The 23,950-nt window shown below is 52.4% G+C and overlaps 1 protein-coding gene across 1 annotated transcript; it reads right to left on the bottom strand.

Moving 5' to 3' along the window:
• On the bottom strand, positions 1 to 23,235 carry ZNF687 (zinc finger protein 687). The gene is made up of 9 exons (XM_077255701.1): positions 22,941 to 23,235; positions 4,579 to 6,748; positions 3,372 to 3,550; positions 3,118 to 3,294; positions 2,870 to 3,047; positions 2,490 to 2,789; positions 1,760 to 1,872; positions 1,538 to 1,676; positions 1 to 1,064 (listed from the first exon to the last, which is right to left on the bottom strand). The coding sequence occupies exons 2-9, from the start codon at positions 6,727 to 6,729 to the stop codon at positions 627 to 629; spliced, it is 3,675 nt and encodes a 1,224-aa protein (XP_077111816.1). The 5' UTR covers positions 6,730 to 6,748; positions 22,941 to 23,235; the 3' UTR covers positions 1 to 626.
• Positions 23,236 to 23,950: the final 715 nt, after the last annotated feature.

Here is a 23,950-nt window from a genome sequence, read left to right as displayed (position 1 = left end):
ATGATAACTTTCTGTGGCATCAGCAGCCTGCACAGTGCCCCCATGTGGCTGACACTCTCGCCCTCGACACATGGGAAGCAGGTTTATTTCATGTACAAGTAATTGGCTTCGCTTTTTATATAAAAAATTGATCATGGAGTAAAAGCAAAACGGCAAAGCACATCAACATCTGAGGAGCAGATTCCCCCCCCCCCCCCACGTATGCACAGCCCAAAAAGAGACATCCAGCGGGGTCATGAGGAGCAGGATGACCACACCAGAGATGTAACTGACCTCCTCCTGGGGTGACAGCTGTGCCCTGCTAGGGAAGGGCAAGGGTACAATGTCTTCCTGCCGCTCTCACAGAGAACATAGTGGAAGCAGCAAAGATAAATAAGAGCCGCCGCTACTGAAACTAAAAATGTCCCAAATCTGGAGACATCCCCATGAACTAATTGCAGAAAAATAGATTTCTATTTCACATAGGTTACATATTTATAAGGTCCGCCCACAAGGAGCAAGGTCAGAAGGAAGCACCTGGGAGCCTTGTAGGTAGGACATGTGGGCTCCATGCTGGGCAGGGAAGGTGGTTGGACATTAAGGCACTTGGTGGCTTTAGTAACCAATGGTCTGACGTCCCCGTCCCATCAGTTTTCCATTCCGCTGCTCTGCCGCTGTTTGATAAAGGCCATACCATGTGTACGGAAGTGAGTGTTGAGGTTGAGCTGACTGTCAAAGCTTTTATTACAGACCTGACAGGTCAATCTCCGTTCAGAGGACTCTTCCACCTTGTGGGTGGGCTCTGTCTCCTCTTCGGCCACGTCCTTCATTTTGTGCATCATAAAGCGATGGCGGCTCAAGGAACCCTGCGAGGTGAAGCACATCCCACACTCTCTGCACTGGTGAGAGCTCTCGCTGGTACAATGCTGGGGGATGTGCTGCCGGAAGTCAGCCAGGCTGCCAGTCTTGTAGCCACAGGCTCGGCATTGAAAGCTGCGCTTCGGTTTCTGAGGGGCGGGCTTATTTTTCAGGGTTTCATCGCTCCCAGACTCGTCTGATGAGAGTTTCCTCTTCTTTGATGAGACCTGTGGGGGATTCATAGAGTCTCAGTTTACAAGGTGCAAATGGCAAGCACTGAGGGTAAATGGCCGAGGCTGTAAGACCCACACACCCCATGAAGAATGAATCATACTGTGTCCAGGCAAGAGACAGACGAGTACCACCCCATGAGGAAGGAGCCTGTCACTCCAGGAGACGGACAAGTATGTCCCCACCATTCCCTACCTGGACACTGTAACCCCACACCCCCATGAGGAAGGAACCTGTGTCCCTTCAGGAGACGGACCAGTACCACCCCGCCATAGCCAGTATGTATCCCACGACCAGTACTGGCCGTCCCCACGGTAGTACTCGTCCGTCCCCTACCAGGACACTGTAACTCTACACACCCCATGAAGTATGAACCCGACTGTGGCCAGGCAGGAGACGGACGAGTACCACCATGCCATAGCTAATATGTATCACACTACCAATAATGGCCAGCCGCACCATTCACTACCTGGGATTTGCTGCTGTTCCGAGGCACCAGGACCTCCTGGCTCCGTGCCTGGTCTGTCACTTTAATGCCGTGACGCACTTGAATGTGCTTCTCCAGAATCAGACGGCTGCTGAAGGTGCGCTTTCCCTCCGTGCAGTACCTGAGAAAGGGGGCACAGTGTCATGGTAGATCACACCTGAATACTGGAAGGGTTCATGTGCCCCACACACAGCGGGCATCTACCTGCAGGGGTAAACTCGCTTAATGCCCTCGTGATTCACTCGGACGTGACGCCGCAGACTGGGGGCAGAGCAGAAGGAGCGTTCACAAAGACGGCATGGAAACTTCTTCACAGACTGGAAAAGAGCAGAAGACTGTAAGAGACCCTCGGGTCCGCAGACTCTAATCTCAGAACCCAGCAACCCCGTCGTATCCCACTTCCCTCCACACAACCTGCCCTGTCATCTCCCACCTCCCTCCACATGGCCCGCAGCCCCTCATCCTTTCCCACCTCCCTCCACACAGCCCGCAGCACCCCTGTCCTCTACCACCTCCCTCCACACAGCCCGCAGCACCCGTCTTCTCCCACCTCCCTTCACACAGCCCCCCTTCCTCTTCCACCTCCCTACACACAGCCCCCAGCCCCCCGTCCTCTCCCACCTCCCTCCACATGGCCCGCATCCCCCTCATCCTCTTCCACCTCCCTCCACACGACCCGCAACCCCCCTTCCGCTACCAGCTCCCTCCACACAGCCCCCAGCCCCGCCATCCTGCACATTCACAGCCCACAGGAGCCCCCCCCCATACTCTACCCCCATACAGGTAGCCCGCAGGCCCACTTGTCCTCTCCTTCCTCTGTCCATACAGCTGGCAGCCCCTGTCCTCTCCTTCCTCTGTTTACACAGCGCGCAGCCCCCTACTCCCTTCATACCCCTGCATCCCCCCATCCACTGTTTTCCCTCGGCTTTCTGACCTTCCCATGTTCCTTCTTCATGTGCAGCACGTACTCGTCCCGCTCAGGGAACCATGAGTGGCAAATCCCGCATGTGCAGCAGTTGCTCCTCTGTCTGGGGGGCCCTGGCTTCTGCACGTCTTTAGTCTTGCTCTTCTTCTTTACTTCGGGGGAGCTAGGGAGATCTGAAGATGAAGACTCCTCCACCTCTGGCTCCGGATCGGATTGCTTACTCACAGGAATCTCCATGGGCTCTGGTTTGGGGGTCACAAGCTCCTGAGACTGTGGGGGGTCCTCCTTCACCACACTGTTATGTGTCGTCTATACAACACAGGAGACATAATAAGATGCCGGCCCCCGACACACCCGTGAGGGCGGCCCCCCATACTGTGGGCTCTTACCTTCAAATGCTCAAGCATTGTGCGCTTCTGGGCAAATAGCAATGGGCAGTCTGGGCACTTGAAGACGCTCACCCTCTGGTTTCCCAACTGCTGATCAAAATGGGCATGATCCAAATGGGAGCAGAGCAAAGGCTTGTGGGTAAAGACGGTGTCGCACATGGCACACTTATAGATCATCCTGGGGAGTAAGAGACATGATCAGCCCCTTCTCCCAAATGAGCGGCGCCCACACACTGCCTGCCACCTACTTGGCCTGTTGGTTGTTAAATCCCGGGTGCTGGGTGTAGATGTGGGCATGAGCGCTGGGTGCAGACTTGAAGGCCATGGGGCAGACTGGACACTTATGGAAAACCTCACAATGAGACGTCTGAATGTGAGACTTGATGGAGTTTACTCCTCCGAACACCACGGAACAGCTCTGGCACCTGCCAAGGACACACGGTGTTAACCAGGCACTACATGGGTCCCACCATCCTATCTGACCAACCCTTTAAGACAGTACCTGTAGCCAATCCTCCGTGAGAAGTGGAGACAGATCTCCTTCAGGTGAGTCTGAAAGTTTTCAATGCGGAAGTTGCCCCCACACTCAGGACACACATTTGGGGGGCTTTGCTTGTGCATGCGCTGGTGGGCTTCATAGCTGCATCGATTTGGCATCATCATAGGGCACAAAGAACAAACCTGGAAGAAGTAATGACAGCAACTGACTCCATTATCATCCTGCCACCTCCCACTAGACTGTGCCTTGTCGGACCACTCCCCTATCCAGACCAGTACTCGAGGCACCCCGAATCAACCCTCAGACAACCCCCCCCCCCCGCAGCCTCCCTTCCCTAGCCCTTGGATCACTCATCAGAACCCCCGCACTCTCCCTAGCTCACCCTTCGGACCCGGATCAGCCCTCGGACCCTCATTAGTCACTCCTCGCACCCTTCCTAGTTTACCCTTTGGTCCCCTCCACCACCCTCACTAGAGGTCACCCCTCGGGGCCCCCCCTCTTTCCTCGCACCCTCCCTTGGTCACCCCTCGGAGCCCCCAAACTCTCCATAGGTCACCCCTTGGCCACCGTGCAGTCACTGGCTGTGATGGCGGAAATCTCATGGAAGTGGAGGGTCAAGGCCTGCCTTGTTCTTACAATGCTCTTATACTCAAAGAAGCGAAAGGTGGAGTAGGCGGACCTCTGAACCCCCCTCCCTTCCCTAGCCCATAGGTCACCCCACCTCGCATCCTCCCTTCCCTAGCCCCTAGGTCACCCCTCGGACTCACCCTCTCTCACTAGCCCCTAGATCTCCGCTCAGACTCACCCTCCCTTCCCTAGCCCACACCTCAGACCACCCTCCCTCACTAGCCCCTAGCTCTGCACTCAGACTCACCCTCCCTTCCCTAGGTCACCCCTCGCACCATTTCTAGGTCATCCCTCAGACAACCCCCTCGCACCATCCCTAGGTCACCTGTCGGCCCTCCCTTGCAACATCCCTAGGTCACCCCTCAGTACCCCCCCTCGCATCGTCCCTAGGTCACCCCACGGACCCCCCTTCGCACCCTTCGCTAGGTCACCCCTCAGACCCCCTCCTCGCACCCTCCCTTGGTCACCCCTCGGACCCCCCCGCACCCTCCCTAGGTCACTCTTCGAACCCCCCCCCTCGCACACTCCCTAGGTCACCTCAGGGACCCCGCACTCTCCCTTGGTCAACCCCTCGTCCACTTACCGTGCTGCCGCTGGCTGTGGAGGGGGAAATCTGTTGAAAGTGGATGGCCAGGCCTGCCTTGTTCTTACACTGCTCCTTACACTCTAAGCAGCGGAAGGTGGAGTAAGTGGACTGCTCTGGCAGGATGGCAGAATCACTGGTTGGGCTGGCAGTAGCGGCAGTGTCCTGAGCTGGGCCAGGCATTGAGGCATTTCCTGGAGTTAGCACAGCCACTGACACAAGTGGTGTGACATCCGGCTGTCCGATCATCTGCTCCAGGGCAATAGGCCTCATGACCAGGTGGGAGCACTGCATGACCAGGCCGTTATCCTTGTGCTTGCGGGCGTGCAGGAGGAGGCTGCACTTATTGAAGAAGACCAGGCGCTTGGTGCAGTGGTTGCAGGTCACCTCGATCCTCATGCTGCGGCGGTCGTAGTGTCTGGCCAGGCTCTTCTCCAGGGCGAAAGAGTCTCCACACTCCAAGCAGCGGAAACCGGACAGGGGCAAGCTCAGGCTGGACTCTGCAGGGGGGGTGAGGTTCGGTTTGTAGGTGGGAAGTAAATTTTTGCTGTTGAGGATTTTATTGAAGTTTTCCACCAGACTAGACTGTGTGCGGGAGATGACTGTGCCTGCTACAGCTGGCGTAGGTTTCTGGGACTGCACCATGACTATGGTAGCGCTGCGCTGTGGGCTACTGGTCGTGCTGATATTAGAGCTGGTAGCCACCTGGGTGGTCACATTCACAGTGGTGAGAGGGGCTGTGCTGGACAACGGCTGCTGCACCAGGTGGATGATGTTCTTGGCCATGACCTTATTGGCCTTGGAGGGCATGACCACCGCCTTCTGCTGAGCCACGCTTGCCGCCATGAGCATGACACTGCTGGCATTCTGAATTGTGGACACAGGCAGAATGGAGCCCTGCAGCTTTAAGGCGTTGCCAAGTGGCACCTTCACCACCGAAGCAGCTTCCGCTTTTGATGGACTTGATGGAAGCCCGCTCTTATCTTTCGGTGCGGAAATACTGGCGTCTTCCTTGTAGTTAGGGGTCTTATCTTGACTGGCCTCTGGAGGCTGCGGAGATCCCTCTGACATCTGGGCAGAAGTGATGGTGTCGGAGTCAGAGGACACGCGAGTGACAGTCCTGGTGATACTCCCAGATTGGGTCTTTATGGTTTTGATCCGGACTTTGAGGGGTCGTGAAGAGTTTGATGATGGGGAGCTGATGCCATCTTCCTCCTCGAGGTCACTGGCTAAGCTCCGTGGGCTCCAGTTTGGTTCCTCTTTTAATCCAGGAGGATCGGGGTCACTGCTGGTTTTCGGGTCCTTTGGGGGATCAGTGAACTCCGGATGGGATTCAGGGTTTGCTGGGGGATTGGACACTGGACCATCGGCATCATGTGAGGTGCTTTTGATGAATGCAACGTCATTCTTGTGCTCAGGGCTGGTCCACGCAGGTACTGGGGGTTCAGTGTAATGAACAGGAGGGACAGACTCCCCTGAGGCTGGAAGACTCCCCGGACCCTCATCATCTGGTTCTTTCTTGAAGGAATGCGTTCCTAGACAAATTCCCAGGGATCCGATGCCTCCAGCGACTTTACTGATAGTGAAGGGTGGAGGGATGACTCTACGGCCTTGATCTGCTGAAGGGTCAGCTGTCGGAGGGCAGAGGTCGGACTCTGGGGGTTCAAACATCAGCCTCTCCTTTAGTTTCACCTCCCGCGGCTTGTCAATCAGTTCAGCCACTCTGTTGTCGATGGGGTTGTCCACCGGCGAGAAATCCGTGAACAGCTCTAAGGATTTCCCGGCTTTGGATCTGGATGTCCAGTTCTCTCCTCCATTAGAGGCTGGAGAGGCAGCTGCCAGTGTCCGGGACACCTCGGGTGGGTTGAATCCATTCTGAATGAGTCGGGTGCCTAGACTCGGGGGATCCTTTCCATGAAGGTCCAGTAAGTCTGGCTGCTCAGGACAGACTGTGTTCTTCACAATGACGCTGACAGCGGTGATGTCGGCTGGTGGCAGCCCATGTTCGGTGCTCACCGCTTCCCCTGATGATGGCTTTCCTTGTCCCTCCGAGTCCTCTGGTCCTGAGTGAATCGCTTCATTTGCGTCCATGTCTGGAATATCAAATGCAGCTAAGAGATCATCAAAGTCAGGGGTCTTCATGTCGCCCATGGTAAATTTCACAGAGGGCCTAGGGGAGGACAGAGCCTGATGTTAACCCCAATGTGACCGGACAGAAGATTGAACACAATACACAAGTGATTATAAAGGAGCAGTGCTAGCCCTGCCATTCATACACTCCAGCAGCGGCGGAGTTAATCCCAGCCCTGTCTAGTGAGCAGCCATGTGCAGGACTCCTCAGCCTCTCCTCCACACTATGCCACATGGTACCCTCCCCACCACCAATATCTGCAACAGGATCTCCTGTCTCTGTGGGCTGGAAGGACAGACAGCCATTGTCCTGCACTTGTAAGGAGGCCAGACCTATATCACATGGCCTGAAAGGGGGCACAGCAGCAGGCTGAGAGACCACCAAAACAAGATGGGCCACAGTAACAAAAAGCAGGACAACATACAGAAGCCCAAATGTCAGTCCAAGTCTGATCAGAGAGAGCAGGGGGACAGGGAAAGGGGAGAGGCAAAGAGCATCCGCTGCTCGGGGAGGGGGTTCGTGTGGGGGGTTAAGAGCGTCCACCGCACAGGGACGTGGGAAGGAAGGAGCGTCCGCCGCACAGGGATGGGGGGGGGGGGTTGAGGAAGAAGCGTCCGCCGCACAGGGACGTGGGGAGAAAGGAGCGTCCGCCGCACAGGGATGGGTTGAAGAAGGAGCGTCCGCCCCACAGGGACGGGGGGAGGAGGGAGCGTCCGCCCCACAGGGACGGGGGGAGGAGGGAGCGTCCGCCGCACGGGGACGGAAAGGGAGCGTCCGCCGCACGGGGACGGAAAGGGAGCGTCCGCCGCACGGGGACGGAAAGGGAGCGTCCGCCGCACGGGGACGGAAAGGGAGCGTCCGCCGCACGGGGACGGAAAGGGAGCGTCCGCCGCACGGGGACGGAAAGGGAGCGTCCGCCGCACGGGGACGGAAAGGGAGCGTCCGCCGCACGGGGACGGAAAGGGAGCGTCCGCCGCACGGGGACGGAAAGGGAGCGTCCGCCGCACGGGGACGGAAAGGGAGCGTCCGCCGCACGGGGACGGAAAGGGAGCGTCCGCCGCACGGGGACGGAAAGGGAGCGTCCGCCGCACGGGGACGGAAAGGGAGCGTCCGCCGCACGGGGACGGAAAGGGAGCGTCCGCCGCACGGGGACGGAAAGGGAGCGTCCGCCGCACGGGGACGGAAAGGGAGCATCTGCCGCACGGGGACGGAAAACTCGCACGAGTCTCTCGCACTGCACTTGCAAGTGTGGCGCCGGCCTAACACACCGTAGTGTCTAATCCTGTGATAACTGTGACCCCAGTGTATGCACTGACTTCTCCTCAGCAAGGACCAGTTCGTTCCCAGTACACACCTGTTGGAGCCCTCTGCAGTACGCTCTCCTCCACACTCTCCTGTACTCGCTGCTCCAGACACAGGCCGCAGTCGCTGACCTGCTGCACCAGGAGCTGCTCAGTTTCATGGGAACCCAGGCTACACCATGTGACGGTGACATCACAGGGTCAGGGTGGGCCCCACCACAGCAAAACATTTGCTTCCTGCACTGGATTCTGGGAGTGGAGCAAGCAGCACACTTAACTCCTTAGCTCCTGTATACATACAATGGAGACTACAATATATCCCTTCCCCCAACACATGTAACTGATAACAGAGAGGCATAGCTCAGCACACACCTTCCTCAGCAATGACCTGCCCATTCCACAGCCACAGGGGTCCCCACCGCCGAAACACCCCTCCCCAAGAAAGGAAAGCATTAACTTTCTCCTTCCCAACCCTGCCCTGAATACCCCCACATTCAACTCCCCCCGAATACCCCCACATCCTCCTCCCGAATACTCCCACATTTCCCCCTCCAAAATACCCCCACATCCTCTCCCCCCAAACAGCCCTAGATTCTTCTCCCCCCCAAATTATTCTCCTCCCGAACACCCTCACATCCCTCCTGAATACCCCCACATTCTCCTCCTCTCAAATACCCCCCATTCTAATCCCCCCCAATTACCCCCATTCATTCTTTTCCTCCCCAAATACTCCCATTATCTTCCCCCCTCAAATACCTCCACATTCTCCTCCCAAATACCTCCACATTCTCCTCCTCCCGAACACCCTCACATCCCTCCCGAATACCCCCACATTCTCCTACCCCACCCGTATACCACCACATTCTCCTCCCCAACACCAATATCACCACATTCTCCTCCCCAACACGAATACCACCACATTCTCCTCCCCCACCAGGAAATCACCACGTTCTCCTCTCCCAACCGAATACTCCACATTCTCCTCCACCCGTACACACCCACATTATCCTCCCCTGAATACCACCATTCTACTTTCTGCACCGCCCCGAATACCCACATTCTTCTCCACCTGCTGCCCCGAATACCACCACATACTCCTCCCCCACCAGAATATCACTAGATTCTCCTCCCCCACATTCTCCACCACCCAAATGTCCACACATTCTCCTCCACCCATACAGGCCCACATTCTCCTTCTCCTTGAATACCACCAAACTCTCCTCCCCCATCGCCCCAAATACCACTACATTCTCCTCCCACACAGCCACGAGTACCACCAAATTCTCCCTCCCAAATACCACCACATATCCCCCCGAATATCACCATTCTCCTCCCCCCACCAACCTGAATACCACCACATTCTCCTCCCCCTACCAAATAACACCACATTTTACTCCCCCACCGCCCCAAATATCCCAATATCCCAACATTCCTCTCCCCCACCACCCTGAATACCACCACATTCTCCTCCCCCACCACCCTGAACATCCCCACATCCTCCTCCCCCCATCGAATATCACCACATTCTCCTCTCTCCACCACCTGAACACCACCACATTCTCCTCCACCGGCTGCCCCGAATATCACCACTTTCTCCCCTCCCCACGGACCTGAATACCACATTCTCCTCCCCCACCGCCCCAAATACCACCACATTCTCCTCCCCCCACCATCCGAACACCACCACATTCTCCTCCCCCACCTCACAAAATACCCTCATCCCCCCAAAATACCCCCACGTCCCCCCGAATACCCCCACATTCTCGTCCCCCGAAAACCACCATTCTCCTCCCCCCAAATACCCCCACATTCTTCTCCTCCCCCAAACACCACATCCCCCGAATACCACCACATTCTCATCCTCCACCCGAAAACCACCATTCTCCTACCCCACCCGTATACCACATTCTCCTCTCAAACCCGTATACCACCACATTCTCCTCCCCAACACGAATACCACCACATTTTCCCCCCAGCAGGAAATCACCACATTCTCCTCCCCCAACCGAATAGCCCACATTCTCCTTCACCTACCGCCTCCACATTCTTCTCCTCCCAAATGTCCCCACATTCTCCTCCACCGCTGAATACAACCACATTGTCACACCCCACCATCCCGAATACCCCTACATTCTGCTCTCTCCACCGAATACCACCACATTCTCCTCTCCCCACCACCTGAAAATACCACCATTCTCCTCCCACCTCACCAAATCCCACATTCTCCTCCCCCACCTGAATACCTCCACACTCTCCTCCCCAGCCAGAATATCACCACATTCTCCTCCCCCACCTCACCGAATACCACCATATTCTCCTCCCCCACTGCCCTGAATACCACCATATTCTCCTCCCCCACGGCCCTGAATACCACATTCTCCTCTCCACACCAAATATCACCATTCTCCTCCCCCACCACCCTGAATACCCCCACATTCTCCACCCCCACCGCCCCGAATACCACATTCTCCTGCACCCACCACCCAGAATATCACAACATTCTCCTCCCCCCACCACCATCAACAACACCATTCTCCTCCCTCAACCGCCCTCTGAATAACCCCACATTCTCTTCCCCCCACCGAATATAACCACATTCTCCCACCCACCGCCTCGAATACCCCCACATTCTCCTCTCCCCCCCCACCCTGAATACTCCAATTTTCCCCCCTACCACCCTGAATATCCCCACATTCTCCTCCCTCACAATACCAGCACCCCGAATACCACCACATTCTCCTCCCCCCACCGCCCCAAAAACCATTCTCCTCCTCCCACTGCCCCAAATACCACCACATTCTCCTCCCCCACTGCCACCAAATGTTGCCACATTCTTTCCCCCCCACCGCCCCGAATACCACATTCCCCTCCTCCCACTGCCCCGAATACCATCACATTTTCCTCCCCCCACCGCACGTAATACCCCCACATTATCCTCCCCCACCTCCCTGAATACCACCTTCTCTTCCCTCCACCGCCCTGAATACCCCCACATTCTCTTTCCCCAACCACCCTGAATACCTCCACATTCTCAGCTCCCAACCTCCCTGAATACCCCACATTCTCCTCCCCCCATTGAATATCTCCACATTCTACCCTCCACTACCCTGAATACCCCCACATTCTCCTCCCCCTATACCCCGAATACCCACTCATTCTCCTCCCCCCACCGGTCCGAATACCACCGCATTACCCTCCCCCACCGCCCCAAATACCACCACATTCTCCTCTCCCACTACAAATATCTAATAAGTCAGTTTGAGGGGTCTATATGGCTGAAAATACCCAAAAGTGACACCATTCTAAAAAATGCACCCCTCAAGGTGCTCAAAACCACATTCAAGAAGTTTATTAACCCTTCAGGTGCTTCACAGCAGCAGAAGCAACATGGAAGGAAAAAATGAACATTGGACTTTTTAGTAACAAAAATGATCTTTTAGCAACAATTTTTTTATTTTCCCAAGGGTAAAAGGAGAAACTGGACCCCAAAAGTTATTGTACAATTTGTCCTGAGTACGCCGATACCCCATATGTGGGGGGGAACCATTGTTTGGGCGCATGACAGGGCTCGGAAGGGAAGGAGCGCCATTTGAATTTTTCAATGAAAAATTGGCTACAATCTTTAGCGGACACCATGTCGTGTTTGGAGAGCCCCTGTGTGCTTAAACATTGGAGCTCTCCCACAAGTGACCCCATTTTGGAAACTAAACCCCCCCAAGGAGCTTATCTAGATGCATAGTGAGCACTTTGAACTCCCATGTGCTTCACAAATTGATCCGTAAAAATGAAAAAGTACTTTTTTTTTTCACAAAAAATGTATTTTAGCCTCAATTTGTTCATTTCCACATGGGCAACACGATAAATGGGATCCTAAAATTTATTGGGCAATGTCTCCTGAGTACACTGATACCTCACATGTGGGGGTAAACCACTGTTTGGGCACACGGCAGGGCTCGGAAGGGAAGGAGTGCCATTTTACTTTTTGTATGAAAAATTAGCTCCAATCGTTAGCGGACACCATGTCACGTTTGGAGAGCCCCTGTGTGCCTAAACATTGGAACTCCCCCACAAGTGACCCCATTTTTGAAACTAGACCTCCCATGGAACTTATCTAGATGTGTGGTGAGCACTTTGAACCCCCAAGTGCTTCACAGAAGTTTATAATGCAGAGCCATGAAAATAAAAATTCTTTTTTCTTTCCTCAAAAATGTTTTAGCAAGCAATTTTTTATTTTCACAAGGGTAACAGGAGAAATTGGACCCCAAAAGTTGTTGTCCAGAGTACGCTGATACCCCATATGTGGGGGGAACCACTGTTTGGGCACACGTCAGGGCTCAGAAGGGAAGTAGTGACGTTTTGAAATGCAGACTTTGATGGAATGGTCTGCGGGCGTCACGTTGCATTTGCAGAGCCCCTGATGTGCCTAAACAGTAGACACCCCCCACAGGTGACCCCATTTTGGAAACTAGACTCCCCAAGGAACTTATCTAGATGTGTGGAGCACTTTGATCCCCCCGAGTGCTTCACATAAATTTATAATGCAGAGCCGTGAAAATAAAAAAACTTTTTTTTTCCCACAAAAATAAGTTTTTAGCCCCTTATTTTTTTATTTTCCCAAGGGTAACAGGAGAAATTGTTGTGCAATTTTTCCTGAGTACGGCGATAACCCATATGTTTGGGTATACCACTGTTTGGGCGCAAGTTGGGGCTCGGAAGGGAGGGAGAACCATTTGACTTTTTGAACGCAAGATTGGCTGAAAATCAATGGTGGCGCCATGTCGCGTTTGGAGACCCCTGATGTGCCTAAACAGTGGAAACCCCTCAATTCTAACTCCAACACTAGCCCCAACACACCCCTAACCATAACCCTAACAACAAGCCTAACCCTAACCCCAACACACCCCGAACCCTATTCTTAACCCTATTTCCAACCCTAACCCTAATTACAACCCTAATCCTAAGGCTATGATGCCCACGTTGCGGATTCCTGTGAGGATTTTTCCGCACAGTTTTTGAAAAATCCGCAGGTAAAGCGCACTGCGTTTTACCTGCGGATTTACCACGGATTTCCAGTGTTTTTTGTGCAGATTTCACCTGCGGATTCCTATTGATGAACAGTGTAAAACGCTGTGGAATCCGCACAAATAATTGAGTGCAGAAAATACAACGCAGCATTTCCGCGTGGTATTTTCCGCACCATGGGCACAGCGGATTTGGTTTTCCATAGGTTTACATGGTACTGTAAACGTGATGGAAAACGGTTACGAATCCACAGCGGCCAATCTGCTGTGGATCCGCAGCCAAATCCGCACAGTGTGCACATAGCCTAATTCTAACCCTAACTCTAACCCTAACCCTAGTGGAAAAATAAAAGTAAATATTTTTTCTTTATTTTATTATTGTCCCTACCTATGGGGATGATAAAGGGGGGGTTATTTATTATTTTTTTTTATTTTGATCAAAATGTACCTGGAACGAATCTGCCAGCCGATTCGGCAGGCGCACTGCGCATGCGCCCGCCATTTTGGAAGATGGCGGCGCCCATGGAGCAGACGGACGGACACCGGGAGGGACACCGGAGGTCCGTAAGTATGGGGGGGGGGGGGGGGGGGGAGAAGAGATCGGACTGCGGGGGGAGCGGAGGACAGCAGGTGACAGGATGGAGGATGGCGGGGAGGAGATCGGTGGCGGATCGCGATCTCCAGCCATGGCTGATGCTATTGCAGCATCGGGCACGGCTGGATTGTAATGTTTCACCAATTTTCCTTGGTGAAATATTACTATCGCTACGATTGACAGTGAAACGTCACTTTCAACAGCCAATCAGAGCAATCGTAGCCACGGGGGGGGGGGGGGGGGGTTGGGGCGAAGCCACCCCCCTTGGGCTCAGGTACCACTCCCCCTGTCCCTGCAGGTCGGGTGAGATTACAGTTAACCCTTTCACCCGGTCTGCAGGAGCGCGTCACAAGTCGGATTGGCACAGGTTTTAATGACCCATACGCTGTGTCAAAGGTCGGGAAGGGGTTAATACAAAAAAGATTCAGTGCTTACAGTAAAGAAAAAGGTATAAAAATATGATAATAAAAAGACATACAGGTATGCAAAACAGTATAAAATAAACAGGAGAAAACTTACAGAGACGACTAAAATTGTAGTCTTGCTTTCTGCTCCCTGAGGGGGGTGAATATGGAGTTGGTGGAACACATCAGCTTCCCAGGCTGCCCTCACATGTGAACACGATTCTATGTATACAGGCCTAATTTACAACTTTACTCTGGAGCTCAGATTTCTAGACCAGCCCCTCAGGTTAATATCATAATTGCTTGTTTTTTGACTGGACAGCGGCCGCTCCCCCAATGAATATATTACTTGCTCTGAGATTCCCTGTGTAAAGGTTCTCACAAATAGATAGTGTAAGGCTGTAATTGACATCTCTCTTCAAAGAACTAGGATGTATCAAATGTTTCCCTTTTTTCTTGATTCCCAGCATGACCCCCTAGCGAGAGTGGAGACAGTAGTCTGCCTTTTCAAGATATGTATGATGTGACCTTTGTGAGGCCTGCAGTTTCAGGACAAATGTTCAACTACTGCTAGTTACACATATAACCCTAGACATATGTCACTACACACATTTAGATAAATACATATTTCACCACACCTCCCTCCTTAAGAACGGGCATGGGGGTTGACTAACAGGTCAGCTCCCAAGCACGTATCTGGTTTTGTCCCACCTTGGCGAGATAGGCCATCAGCATTGCCATGATTGACTCCCTTCTTATGCTTAACTAGATGGTTGCCCGATTCTAACGCATCGGGTATTCTAGAATATGAATGTCCACGTAGTATATTGCCCAGCCACGTAGTATATTGCCCAGTGACGTAGTATACAGCACAGAGCCACGTAGTATATTTCCCAGCGATGTAGTATATTGCCCAGTGACGTAGTATATTGCCCAGTGACGTAGTATACAGCACAGAGCCATGTAGTATATTGCCCAGCGCCGTAGTATATTGCCCAGCCACGTATGACAGGTTAAAAAAATAAAAAAAACATATACTCACCTTTCCGCAGGCGCGTTGTAGCTCTGTTTCCTGTCTGGGGTGCAGGCGGCAGCTTCCGGGCGCAGGGTGTGATGACGTCGCGGTCACATGACCGTGACGTCATGGCAGGTCCTTCTGCCATACCATCTTTGCCACCGCAACCTGCTACGGAAGATGGCGGGCTGCGCGAGCGGACTACAGAGGGTGAGTATAGCAGGTTTTTTTTTTTTTTATTATTTTTAACATTACATTTTGTACTATTGATGCAGCATAGGCAGCGTCAATAGTACAAAATTTGGGGACACACAGGGTTAATAGCGGCGGTAACGGAGTGCGTTACCCGCGGCATAACGCGGTCTGTTACCGCCGGCATTAACCCTGTCTGAGCGCCGACCGGAGGGGTGTATGCAGGTGCCGGGCAGCGAGTGCGGGGAGTAAGGAGCGGCCATTTTCTTCCGGACTGTGCGCGTCGCTGATTGGTCGAGGCAGCCATGACAGGCAGCTGCCGAGACCAATCAGCGAACGAATAACCGTTACAGACAGAAGGACAGGCGGAAGTACCCTTAGACAATTATATAGTAGATGATTGTGAAATCACATTGCTGTAATATCAGACTCCATCTAAGCTATTTCCCGTTGTCCCCAACTTCTCTGTTGAGCCAACTCAATGGGTTAAGATCTGTGATCATGGTGAAGTTGCGTCCATAGGAGGTATGGTCGCAGCTTCTGCAGAGCCCACACAATTGCCAAACATTCCCTTTCAATGGTGGCATAAGCCACTTCTCTGGGCAGGAGTTTCCTGCTTAGGTAGGTAAAGAATTGGGTGCCCCTCACCTTGTTGGTTCCCCTGGCTGAGAACCGCACCTAGCCCACAGGTGCTGGCGTCCGTCTGCACTACAAATCTGCGAGTGAAATCTGGGGCCTGCAGGGCGGGTGAATTAACCAATGCAGACTTTGAGGCAGAAAATGATTCCTCACACTGAGGACTCCAGGAGACAATTTTGGGAAGTTTCTTCCTGGTTAGATCAGTTAACAGTTTCGCCACAGCACTGTAGTTTGGTACAAACCTCCTATAGTAGCCAGCCGTACCCAGAAAGGACAGTACCTGTTTCTTGGTTCGTGGGGTGGACCAGGCCGTAATGGCTTCTACCTTCCCTGGCTCAGGTTTTAGCAGTCCTCCCCCCACCCGGTGTCCTAGGTATTGTACTTCCTGCATGGCTTCCTGACACTTCCCTGGCTTAACAGTAAGACCTGCAGTTTTATGCCTTTGCAACACCTGAGAAAGATGTACGAGGTGTTCTTCCCAGGAATTACTAAAAATGGCTATATCATCAAGATAAGCAATGGCAAAATCATCACATCCTTCCAATATGTGATTGACCAACCTCTGGAAGGTGGCAGGGGCATTCTTCATACCAAATGGCATCACCAGAAACTCAAACAGCCCAAATGGCGATATAAAGGCAGACCTCTCCTGAGCTTCTCTGGCCAGGTGTATCTGCCAGTATCCCCTACTTAGGTCCATGATGGTGAGGTACAATGCCTTAGCTAGCTGCTCTAACAGCTCATCTATCCTTTGCATGGGGTAGACCTCACATGTAGTCAGTACATATAATTTCCTGTAGTCTACACAGAACAGGGTAGTTTGGTCCTTTTTTGGGACAAGAACCACAGGCGAGGCCCAGGCACTCTGGGATTTTTGTATCACCCTGAGGTTCAGCATCTCCTCTACCTGTTCCCTCATGTGTGTCTTCACCTCTGCTGACACCCGGTATGCAGACTCCCGTACTGGGGGATTAGTACCAGTGTCCACATGGTGAGCTGCTAAGTGTGTCCTCCCAGGCTCCCCTGTGAAGACTTTGGTGAACTCACTGAGCGCCCCCATCAGCTCAGACCGCTGACTGTGGGATAGCTCAGGGTTAAACTCTGCTGACTCCAGGGACTCCATGTACCGAGTCCCAGCCCGCACATCTAGTAACAGATCAGCCTCCCCCTCTTCAGGCAGGCTACAGACAGGTAAGACACAGGTCTCCCTGTCATGATGAGCCTTCAACATATTTACATGAAATACTTTCTGACCCTTTGCATGCTCATCTAGTGTCACCACATAATTAACATCATTTAGCCGCTTGTGTACAGTGTATGGTCCCTCCCATGCGGCCTGTAATTTATTCTGTAACATAAGGACCAACACCCAAACCTTCTGCCCCTCCCCGTAGGCCCTCAGTCTGGCATTAAGGTTGTACCAGACCTTCTGGTTGATTTGGGCCTGCGTCACGTTCTCATGGGCCAGGTTGCTCAGTTTTTGCATTCTCTCTCTGAGCCGCAGTACATATTCAACCACTGAGACGCCCATAGTTTTTGCGTCGTCCTCCCAACAGTCCTTAATCAAATCAAGTGGCCCCCTGACCCTCCTCCCATAAACCAAAGGGGGAGAATCCTGTAGACGCCTGGGGTACCTCTCTGCAGGCAAACAACAGATGGGGAAGATACCGCTCTCAGTCTCTCCCTTCAGTCTCCACCAGCATTTTGAGCATTTGCTTTAATGTTCCGTTAAAACACTCGCAGAGTCCGTTGGTTTGAGGATGATAGGCGCTGGCCACAAAATGCTGCACTTGTATTTTCTCGCAGAGGCTTTCCATCAGATCGGACATGAACTGGGTCCCCTGATCGGTTAACATTTCGCTGGGGAAACCCACACGAGAGAACACATTCAGTAAAGCATCCGCCAGTTTGTCTGCTCGGATGGAGGACAGTGCCACAGCTTCCGAGTATCGTGTAGCATAGTCCACCACTGTGAGGATGTACTTTTTGCCAGAGCTGCTAGGGATTGCAAGTGGCCCTATGATATCCACAGCCACTCGCTGGAAAGGCTCATCGATCACAGGCAGTGGTATCAATGGAGCTCTCTGTACATTCCCGGACTATCCAACCCTCTGACAAACTACACAGGAATTGGCAATACCTGTCCCCATCTTGGGCCAATAGAAATTATGTGCCAGGCGAGCGTTAGTCTTTTGTATTCCAAGGTGTCCGGGAAGAGGAATTTCATGAGCAATTCTCAATAATTGTTCCCTAAATGGATAAGGAACGACCAGCTGCTTTTCAAAGTTCCAATGTTCTGTAGTATCTGTTGGGAGTGTCTCTTTATACAGTCTGCCCTGGTCCCAGTATACTCTCTCTTCGCCAGAAGCAGCAGGGGGTCGGTCTGCAAGACATCTGAGCTCCTCCAGACTGACATCTGTCCACAGGGCCTCCTGGAAGCTCTGACTGTCAGTCTGCACGCCCTGGCCTAGTGTGACTGCCAGGCCCTGGTCTGAAGCCGAGTCTTCAGTGTCTGTTATCAGGGACCTTGTTGGTTCTGCCATGTGAGGAGGCTCCGGGGCCACAGTATGGGCCTCCTGTCTTAGCAGTTCTGGCTGAGACTATACCTCTAATCTCTGGGCCTGAGTCTGAGCCACAGCCTGACTCCGGGTCACGGCTGCCACATATGTACAGTCCTGTGCAATGGGACATTTTCCCTCCTCGCATGGGATCTCAGTTGGGTCACTTGCTTCCACCTTCTCTGTAGCATTTACTTGCAAGGGAGGAACATAGTGGGACACCATCCTCCCCAGGTCCGTGCCTAGCAACACATTGGTGGGAATAGCCTGATACTCCCACTTCTCTCAATCCTTTCCCTGCTCCCCAGTCCAGGTACACACGGGCCATGGGCACGGCAGGGCTGACCCCTCCAATCCCGGTTATAGACATAGTCTTTCCTGGTATGATATCGGCAGGGGTTATCATGGCTGGACGCACCAGGGTCACCTCTGCCCCAGTGTCCCTGAGACCAATGGTGACTTTATTGCCAACAGTGAGAGATTGACAGTTCTCATTATCCCTCGCGTCAGAGCCGGCCATGAAGAGGACAGATGGTGGGGACACAGACGGCTTGGTGGTTGTGGTTGGTCATTTCACCCTATCAGGGCTGACAGCGATAACATGTACCACTTTGTTGCAGGAGAAGCACCGGCATGCAACACCTAGAGAATGTCTATTCCCCGGGATCCCATAGGAGGTGGACTTGGACAGCACTGGTGATCAACCGGCAGAGGGAGAAGGGTCCCCGTTTGGCTTACCTCCCTTCCAGCTGAATCCCGATGGCTTCCGCACCTCAGGCATCCTGTTAGCCACATAGCAGTCCGCAATCTTTGCAGATTGATCCTAAGTTGGTGGCTCCCGATCACACACAAATTGCCGTACATCCGTGGGGCACATGTAAAGAAATTGATCCTTGACCATAAGATCCGTTAAGTCCTCAAAACTGTTCACACATAGTCCCCTGATCCATTGGTGGAAGGTGGTCCTCAAGGGGCTCACAACATCCACATAGCTGTCAGTTGATCCACGTTGTAGGTTCCGGAACTTTCTCTGATATACTTCTGATGTTAGGTTGTATTTCCTGATCAGGGCCTCTTATGGCCTCATAGTTCCCATCTAGTTCTGGTGGGAGGCCAGCAAAAACTTCCAGGGCTTTGCCTCTCAACCCTGTGGTTAGATACTGCGCCCACTGCTCACGGGGTAGATGGTATTGCCTGCAGGTTTTTTTCAAACCCCCGAAGAAAAGTATCCAAGTCCGTATCCTTCTCCATCACATGGAAGTTTTCCAGAAGTGGTCTCCTCGGATTTATGTCCTGGGAGGGGGCTATCTGAGGACTGATACCCCTCTCTATTTGAGCCATCTGAAGCTGGAAAGCTCTGTCCTCCCGGGGTTCTGCAGCCTCTCTCTCAGCCTGTCGGTAATGTAGAATAAGCTGCATGCGCAGATTGGGATCACTTGTTCCCAGCCATTATAAGTCCATTTGTAAAGTACAGTCCATAGGCTCCTCAGCATTGGCATTGCTGACACTTCCATCAGGCATCTCTGGTGCAAGAGCTGGCATTCCTCGGTCTGAGATGAACTCTCTCCTTGCCCGGATGTTCAAGCACTTTGCTCGATGTCCTGCTCGACCAAGGCGCGTATCAACAGCTCCCTGGATCTGTCGGCCATCTCTATTACTCTCTGCTCACAGAGGTCGGTCAGAGCCTCTTTGCTCTCCTTCTTGCACTGGGCTGCCATATCGATGAACAGCCTTTGCCAAATAAAAGATAGAAAAGAAAAACGGGGAGGGGAAACTGTTTGCAAGTATGTCTAAGTAAGCACCGAGTTGAACCTTGTAGAAGTGGTGCACTCCTCGCAAGGATACCAATTCTTTAGTACAGGGAATAATTACTTAAACCATGCACTAATGCTCTAATAGAAATAATTCTATCCAACCACTCTGCCACCAATTGTCACGGATCCCACTCTGTGGTGCCACTAATTTGTCCTCTACCCACCACCCCAAATATCTCCAGTCCCTCTCACTGCCCTGAATACCCCCACATTCTCCCACCACCATTCTGAATACCCCCACATTCTCCTCCCTTAACCGCCCTGAATACCCTGTCACGAATCCCACTCCGTGGTGTCACTAATTTGTCACGTACTCGCTCACAGCACGTGACTTGGGGTTGTGCCTGCAAGGGTAAATCTATCTCCCCTCTCTCAGTCCAGCATTCAACCTCTGTCCTATGCTGTAATGGGAGCATAAATCACACACCAACTCATACACGCTGCCACCACTCACCGAATACACGGGCGATGAGTCCCGGAAATTACTAATACTGTCTACCACTCATACGGATCATACAGTTTAAGGCTATGGATTCTTTTAGAACATTCAAGGTTCACTGTTAAAGTTTTATGCTTTAATACAAAAAAATTCAGTGCTTACAGTAAAGAAAAAGGTATAAAAATATGATAATAAAAAGACATACAGGTATGCAAAACAGTATAAAATAAACAGGAGAAAACTTACAGAAACATCTAACTTTGCAGCCTGCTTTCCGCTCCCTGAGGGCGGTTGAATATGGAGTTGGTGGAACACATCAGGCTGCCCTCACATGTGAACACGATTCTATGTATACAGGCCTAATTTATAGCTTTACTCTGGAGCTCAGATTTCTAGACTAGCCCCTCAGGTTAATATCATAATTGCTTGTTTTTTGATTGGACAGCGGCCGCTCCCCCAATGAATATATTATTTGCTCTGAGATTCCCTGTGTAAAAGTTCTCACAAATAGATAGTGTCAGGCTGTAATTGACATCTCTTTTCAAAGAGCTAGGAGGTGTCAAATGTTTCCCTTTTTTCTTAATTCCCAGCATGACCCCCAGGCAAGAGTGGAGACAGTAGTCTGCCTTCTCAAGATATGTATGCTGTGACCTTTGTGAGGCCTGCAGTTTCAGGACAGATGTTCAACTACTGCTAGTTACACATATAACCCTAGACATATCACTACACACATATAGATATATCCAGATTTCACCACACCCCCACATTCTCCTCCCCCAACCGCCCGGAATACCCCCACATTCTCCTCCCCCAACCGCCCGGAATACCCCCACATTCTCCTCCCCCAACCGCTCGGAATACCCCCACATTCTCCTCCTCCAACCGCTCGGAATACCCCCACATTCTCCTCCCCAACCGCCCTGAATACCCCCACATTCTCCTCCCCAACCGCCCTGAATACCCCCACATTCTCCTCACCAATACCACCATTCTCCTCCCCCAACCGAAAATCACCACTTTCTCCTCCCCCCTACCGCCCTGAATACTCCCACTTTCCCGCCACCGCCCTGAATAACCCAACATTCTCCTCCCCCACTGTCCCGAATACCCCCACATTCTTCTCCCCGCCCAAATACTCCCCTCCGCAGGCCCAAAAACCCTACATTCCGCCAAACACCCTCTGCATTCTCCACCGCCCCAATATCTTCTACCCCCATAGGCTTCCCCCCAACATTCTCTGAATAATGCCACAGACGGCGCCTCCCCCTGCCGCCCTTTATACCCCACTAAATACCTTTCCCCTTCCTCAAATAATCTCACATTCACCTTCCCCTGTCGCTTTGTCTCCCCCTGACACCCCCACCTTCCCCCAGGATACCCCTAAATTCTCTGCCAGCCCGAATACCCCTCAATTTTCCCAGTGCCTCGAATAACCCAACATTCACCTCCACCACTGAATCCCCCATAGGCTCCTCCCCCAACCACCCCCAGAAGGTAAAAGGTTTTGATAAAGACCTATATGCAAATTGCCTCTTTAGAGAGGAACTCTATAGCGCCACGTGTTGCAAGTAGTGATCCCACAAGTCACAATCAACTCTTTAACGAGTCTTACAATGACTTAGAAAAATAGCCAAATCAGAATCTCAATTTGCAATATAAAGACCTGTCATTATTTAGGTTCTGAGCCGCCGAGTAGGAACGACAGCAACCAATCACATCACAGCTCTCATGCATGTACCCCAATAAAATGCAGCGACCCGATTTCTCCTCTCATCCAATGCTGCAGGTTGTCAGGAGAAGAACGTGGAGCTCCGAAAATCAACCAACCATGGTGACTCCAGCCATGACATACCAATAGGTGGCACCAGAACCCAGGGACCACTCACAAAGAAGAACATGATGCAATGTCAAAGAGGATCCAACATGATGAAGCCAATGGTCCAGTGAAGGAGCTGTACTATTAATCAGCTGACGTACAGACACCGCCCCTGAGGAGTGACACACCAGTTGCCATCTAGCCCATGCCCCACCCACGAGGGGCGACAAACAGCTGCCTTCCATTTCAGGCCTGCCCCCAAAGAGCCACACAGGTAAACAAGCCCCGCCTTCCCAAATGTGTGTTACCAGATCCCACACCTGTCACAAGGGATTCCACCCCAACACAGCGTTTAATGTCAGACTCCGCCCTCCTAAAAGCCCCGCCTCCGAAGATGACATGAAAGCCTTATGTTTAGGTAGCTCGGCACAACTTACCGGGGCTTTCCTGCGAGCTCCTCACAGATGTCCGTCCCCTGGTCCAGGACCGAGGGACGCCGCTAAGCTGCAGAGCCGAGCGCCAGGGTCTCCGTCAGTTTCCTGCTTCTCCGAGCTCAGTCACCGCCCGCTACTTCGCCGCAGCTGTTCCGGTCACTACACACCGTCATTGGCTACCAGAGCTACCACTCAAACTGTATCCCGCCCCTAACGACCACACTCTCCAATGCTATTGGATTGTCAGCCTATCCCCGTGGCCCCGCCCTCTGAGCGCGGCTGGAAATTGCATCAGTCAGCAGAAGAGATACTCCCGCCCATGTTACGAACACTTGATTGGCCGGATCCCAGTGTGAGTAAGCCTATTGGTTGTAGTCAATGTCGAGCTCTCCTTTGTCCCGCCTAGCGAAACCAACGTAAACCACGTGATTACAGAACTGATTTTCTTCCTGAATAAACTTTATGAACAGCAGTTTATGTCTGACAATAACAAAAGTAACTGTTTATAGACAAAGAGATGTCAAAATACAGTAATGCACTGCCGTCACCAGGACCTGTCACTACAGGAATATAGTGCTGTCACTGGAACCGTCACTACAGGAATATAGTGCTGTCACTGGAACCGTCACTACAGTAATACACTGCTGTCACTGGAACCGTCACTACAGTAATACACTGCTGTCACTGGAACCGTCACTACAGTAATACACCGCTGTCACTGGAACCGTCACTACAGTAATACACCGCTGTCACTGGAACCGTCACTACAGTAATACACTGCTGTCACTGGAACCGTCACTACAGTAATATACTGCTGTCACTGGAACCGTCACTACAGTAATATACAGTACTGCTGTCACCAGGAGCCGTCACTGCAGTAATATACTGCTGTCACCAGGAGCCGTCACTACAGGAATACACTGCTGTCACTGGAACCGTCACTACAGTAATATACTGCTGTCACTGGAACCGTCACTACAGTAATACACTGCTGTCACTGGAACCGTCACTAC

Source organism: Ranitomeya variabilis, chromosome 1 (genome assembly GCF_051348905.1).
Source record: "Ranitomeya variabilis isolate aRanVar5 chromosome 1, aRanVar5.hap1, whole genome shotgun sequence".
NCBI lineage: Eukaryota > Metazoa > Chordata > Amphibia > Anura > Dendrobatidae > Ranitomeya > Ranitomeya variabilis.
This window is presented reverse-complemented; position numbering and strand designations above follow the sequence as displayed.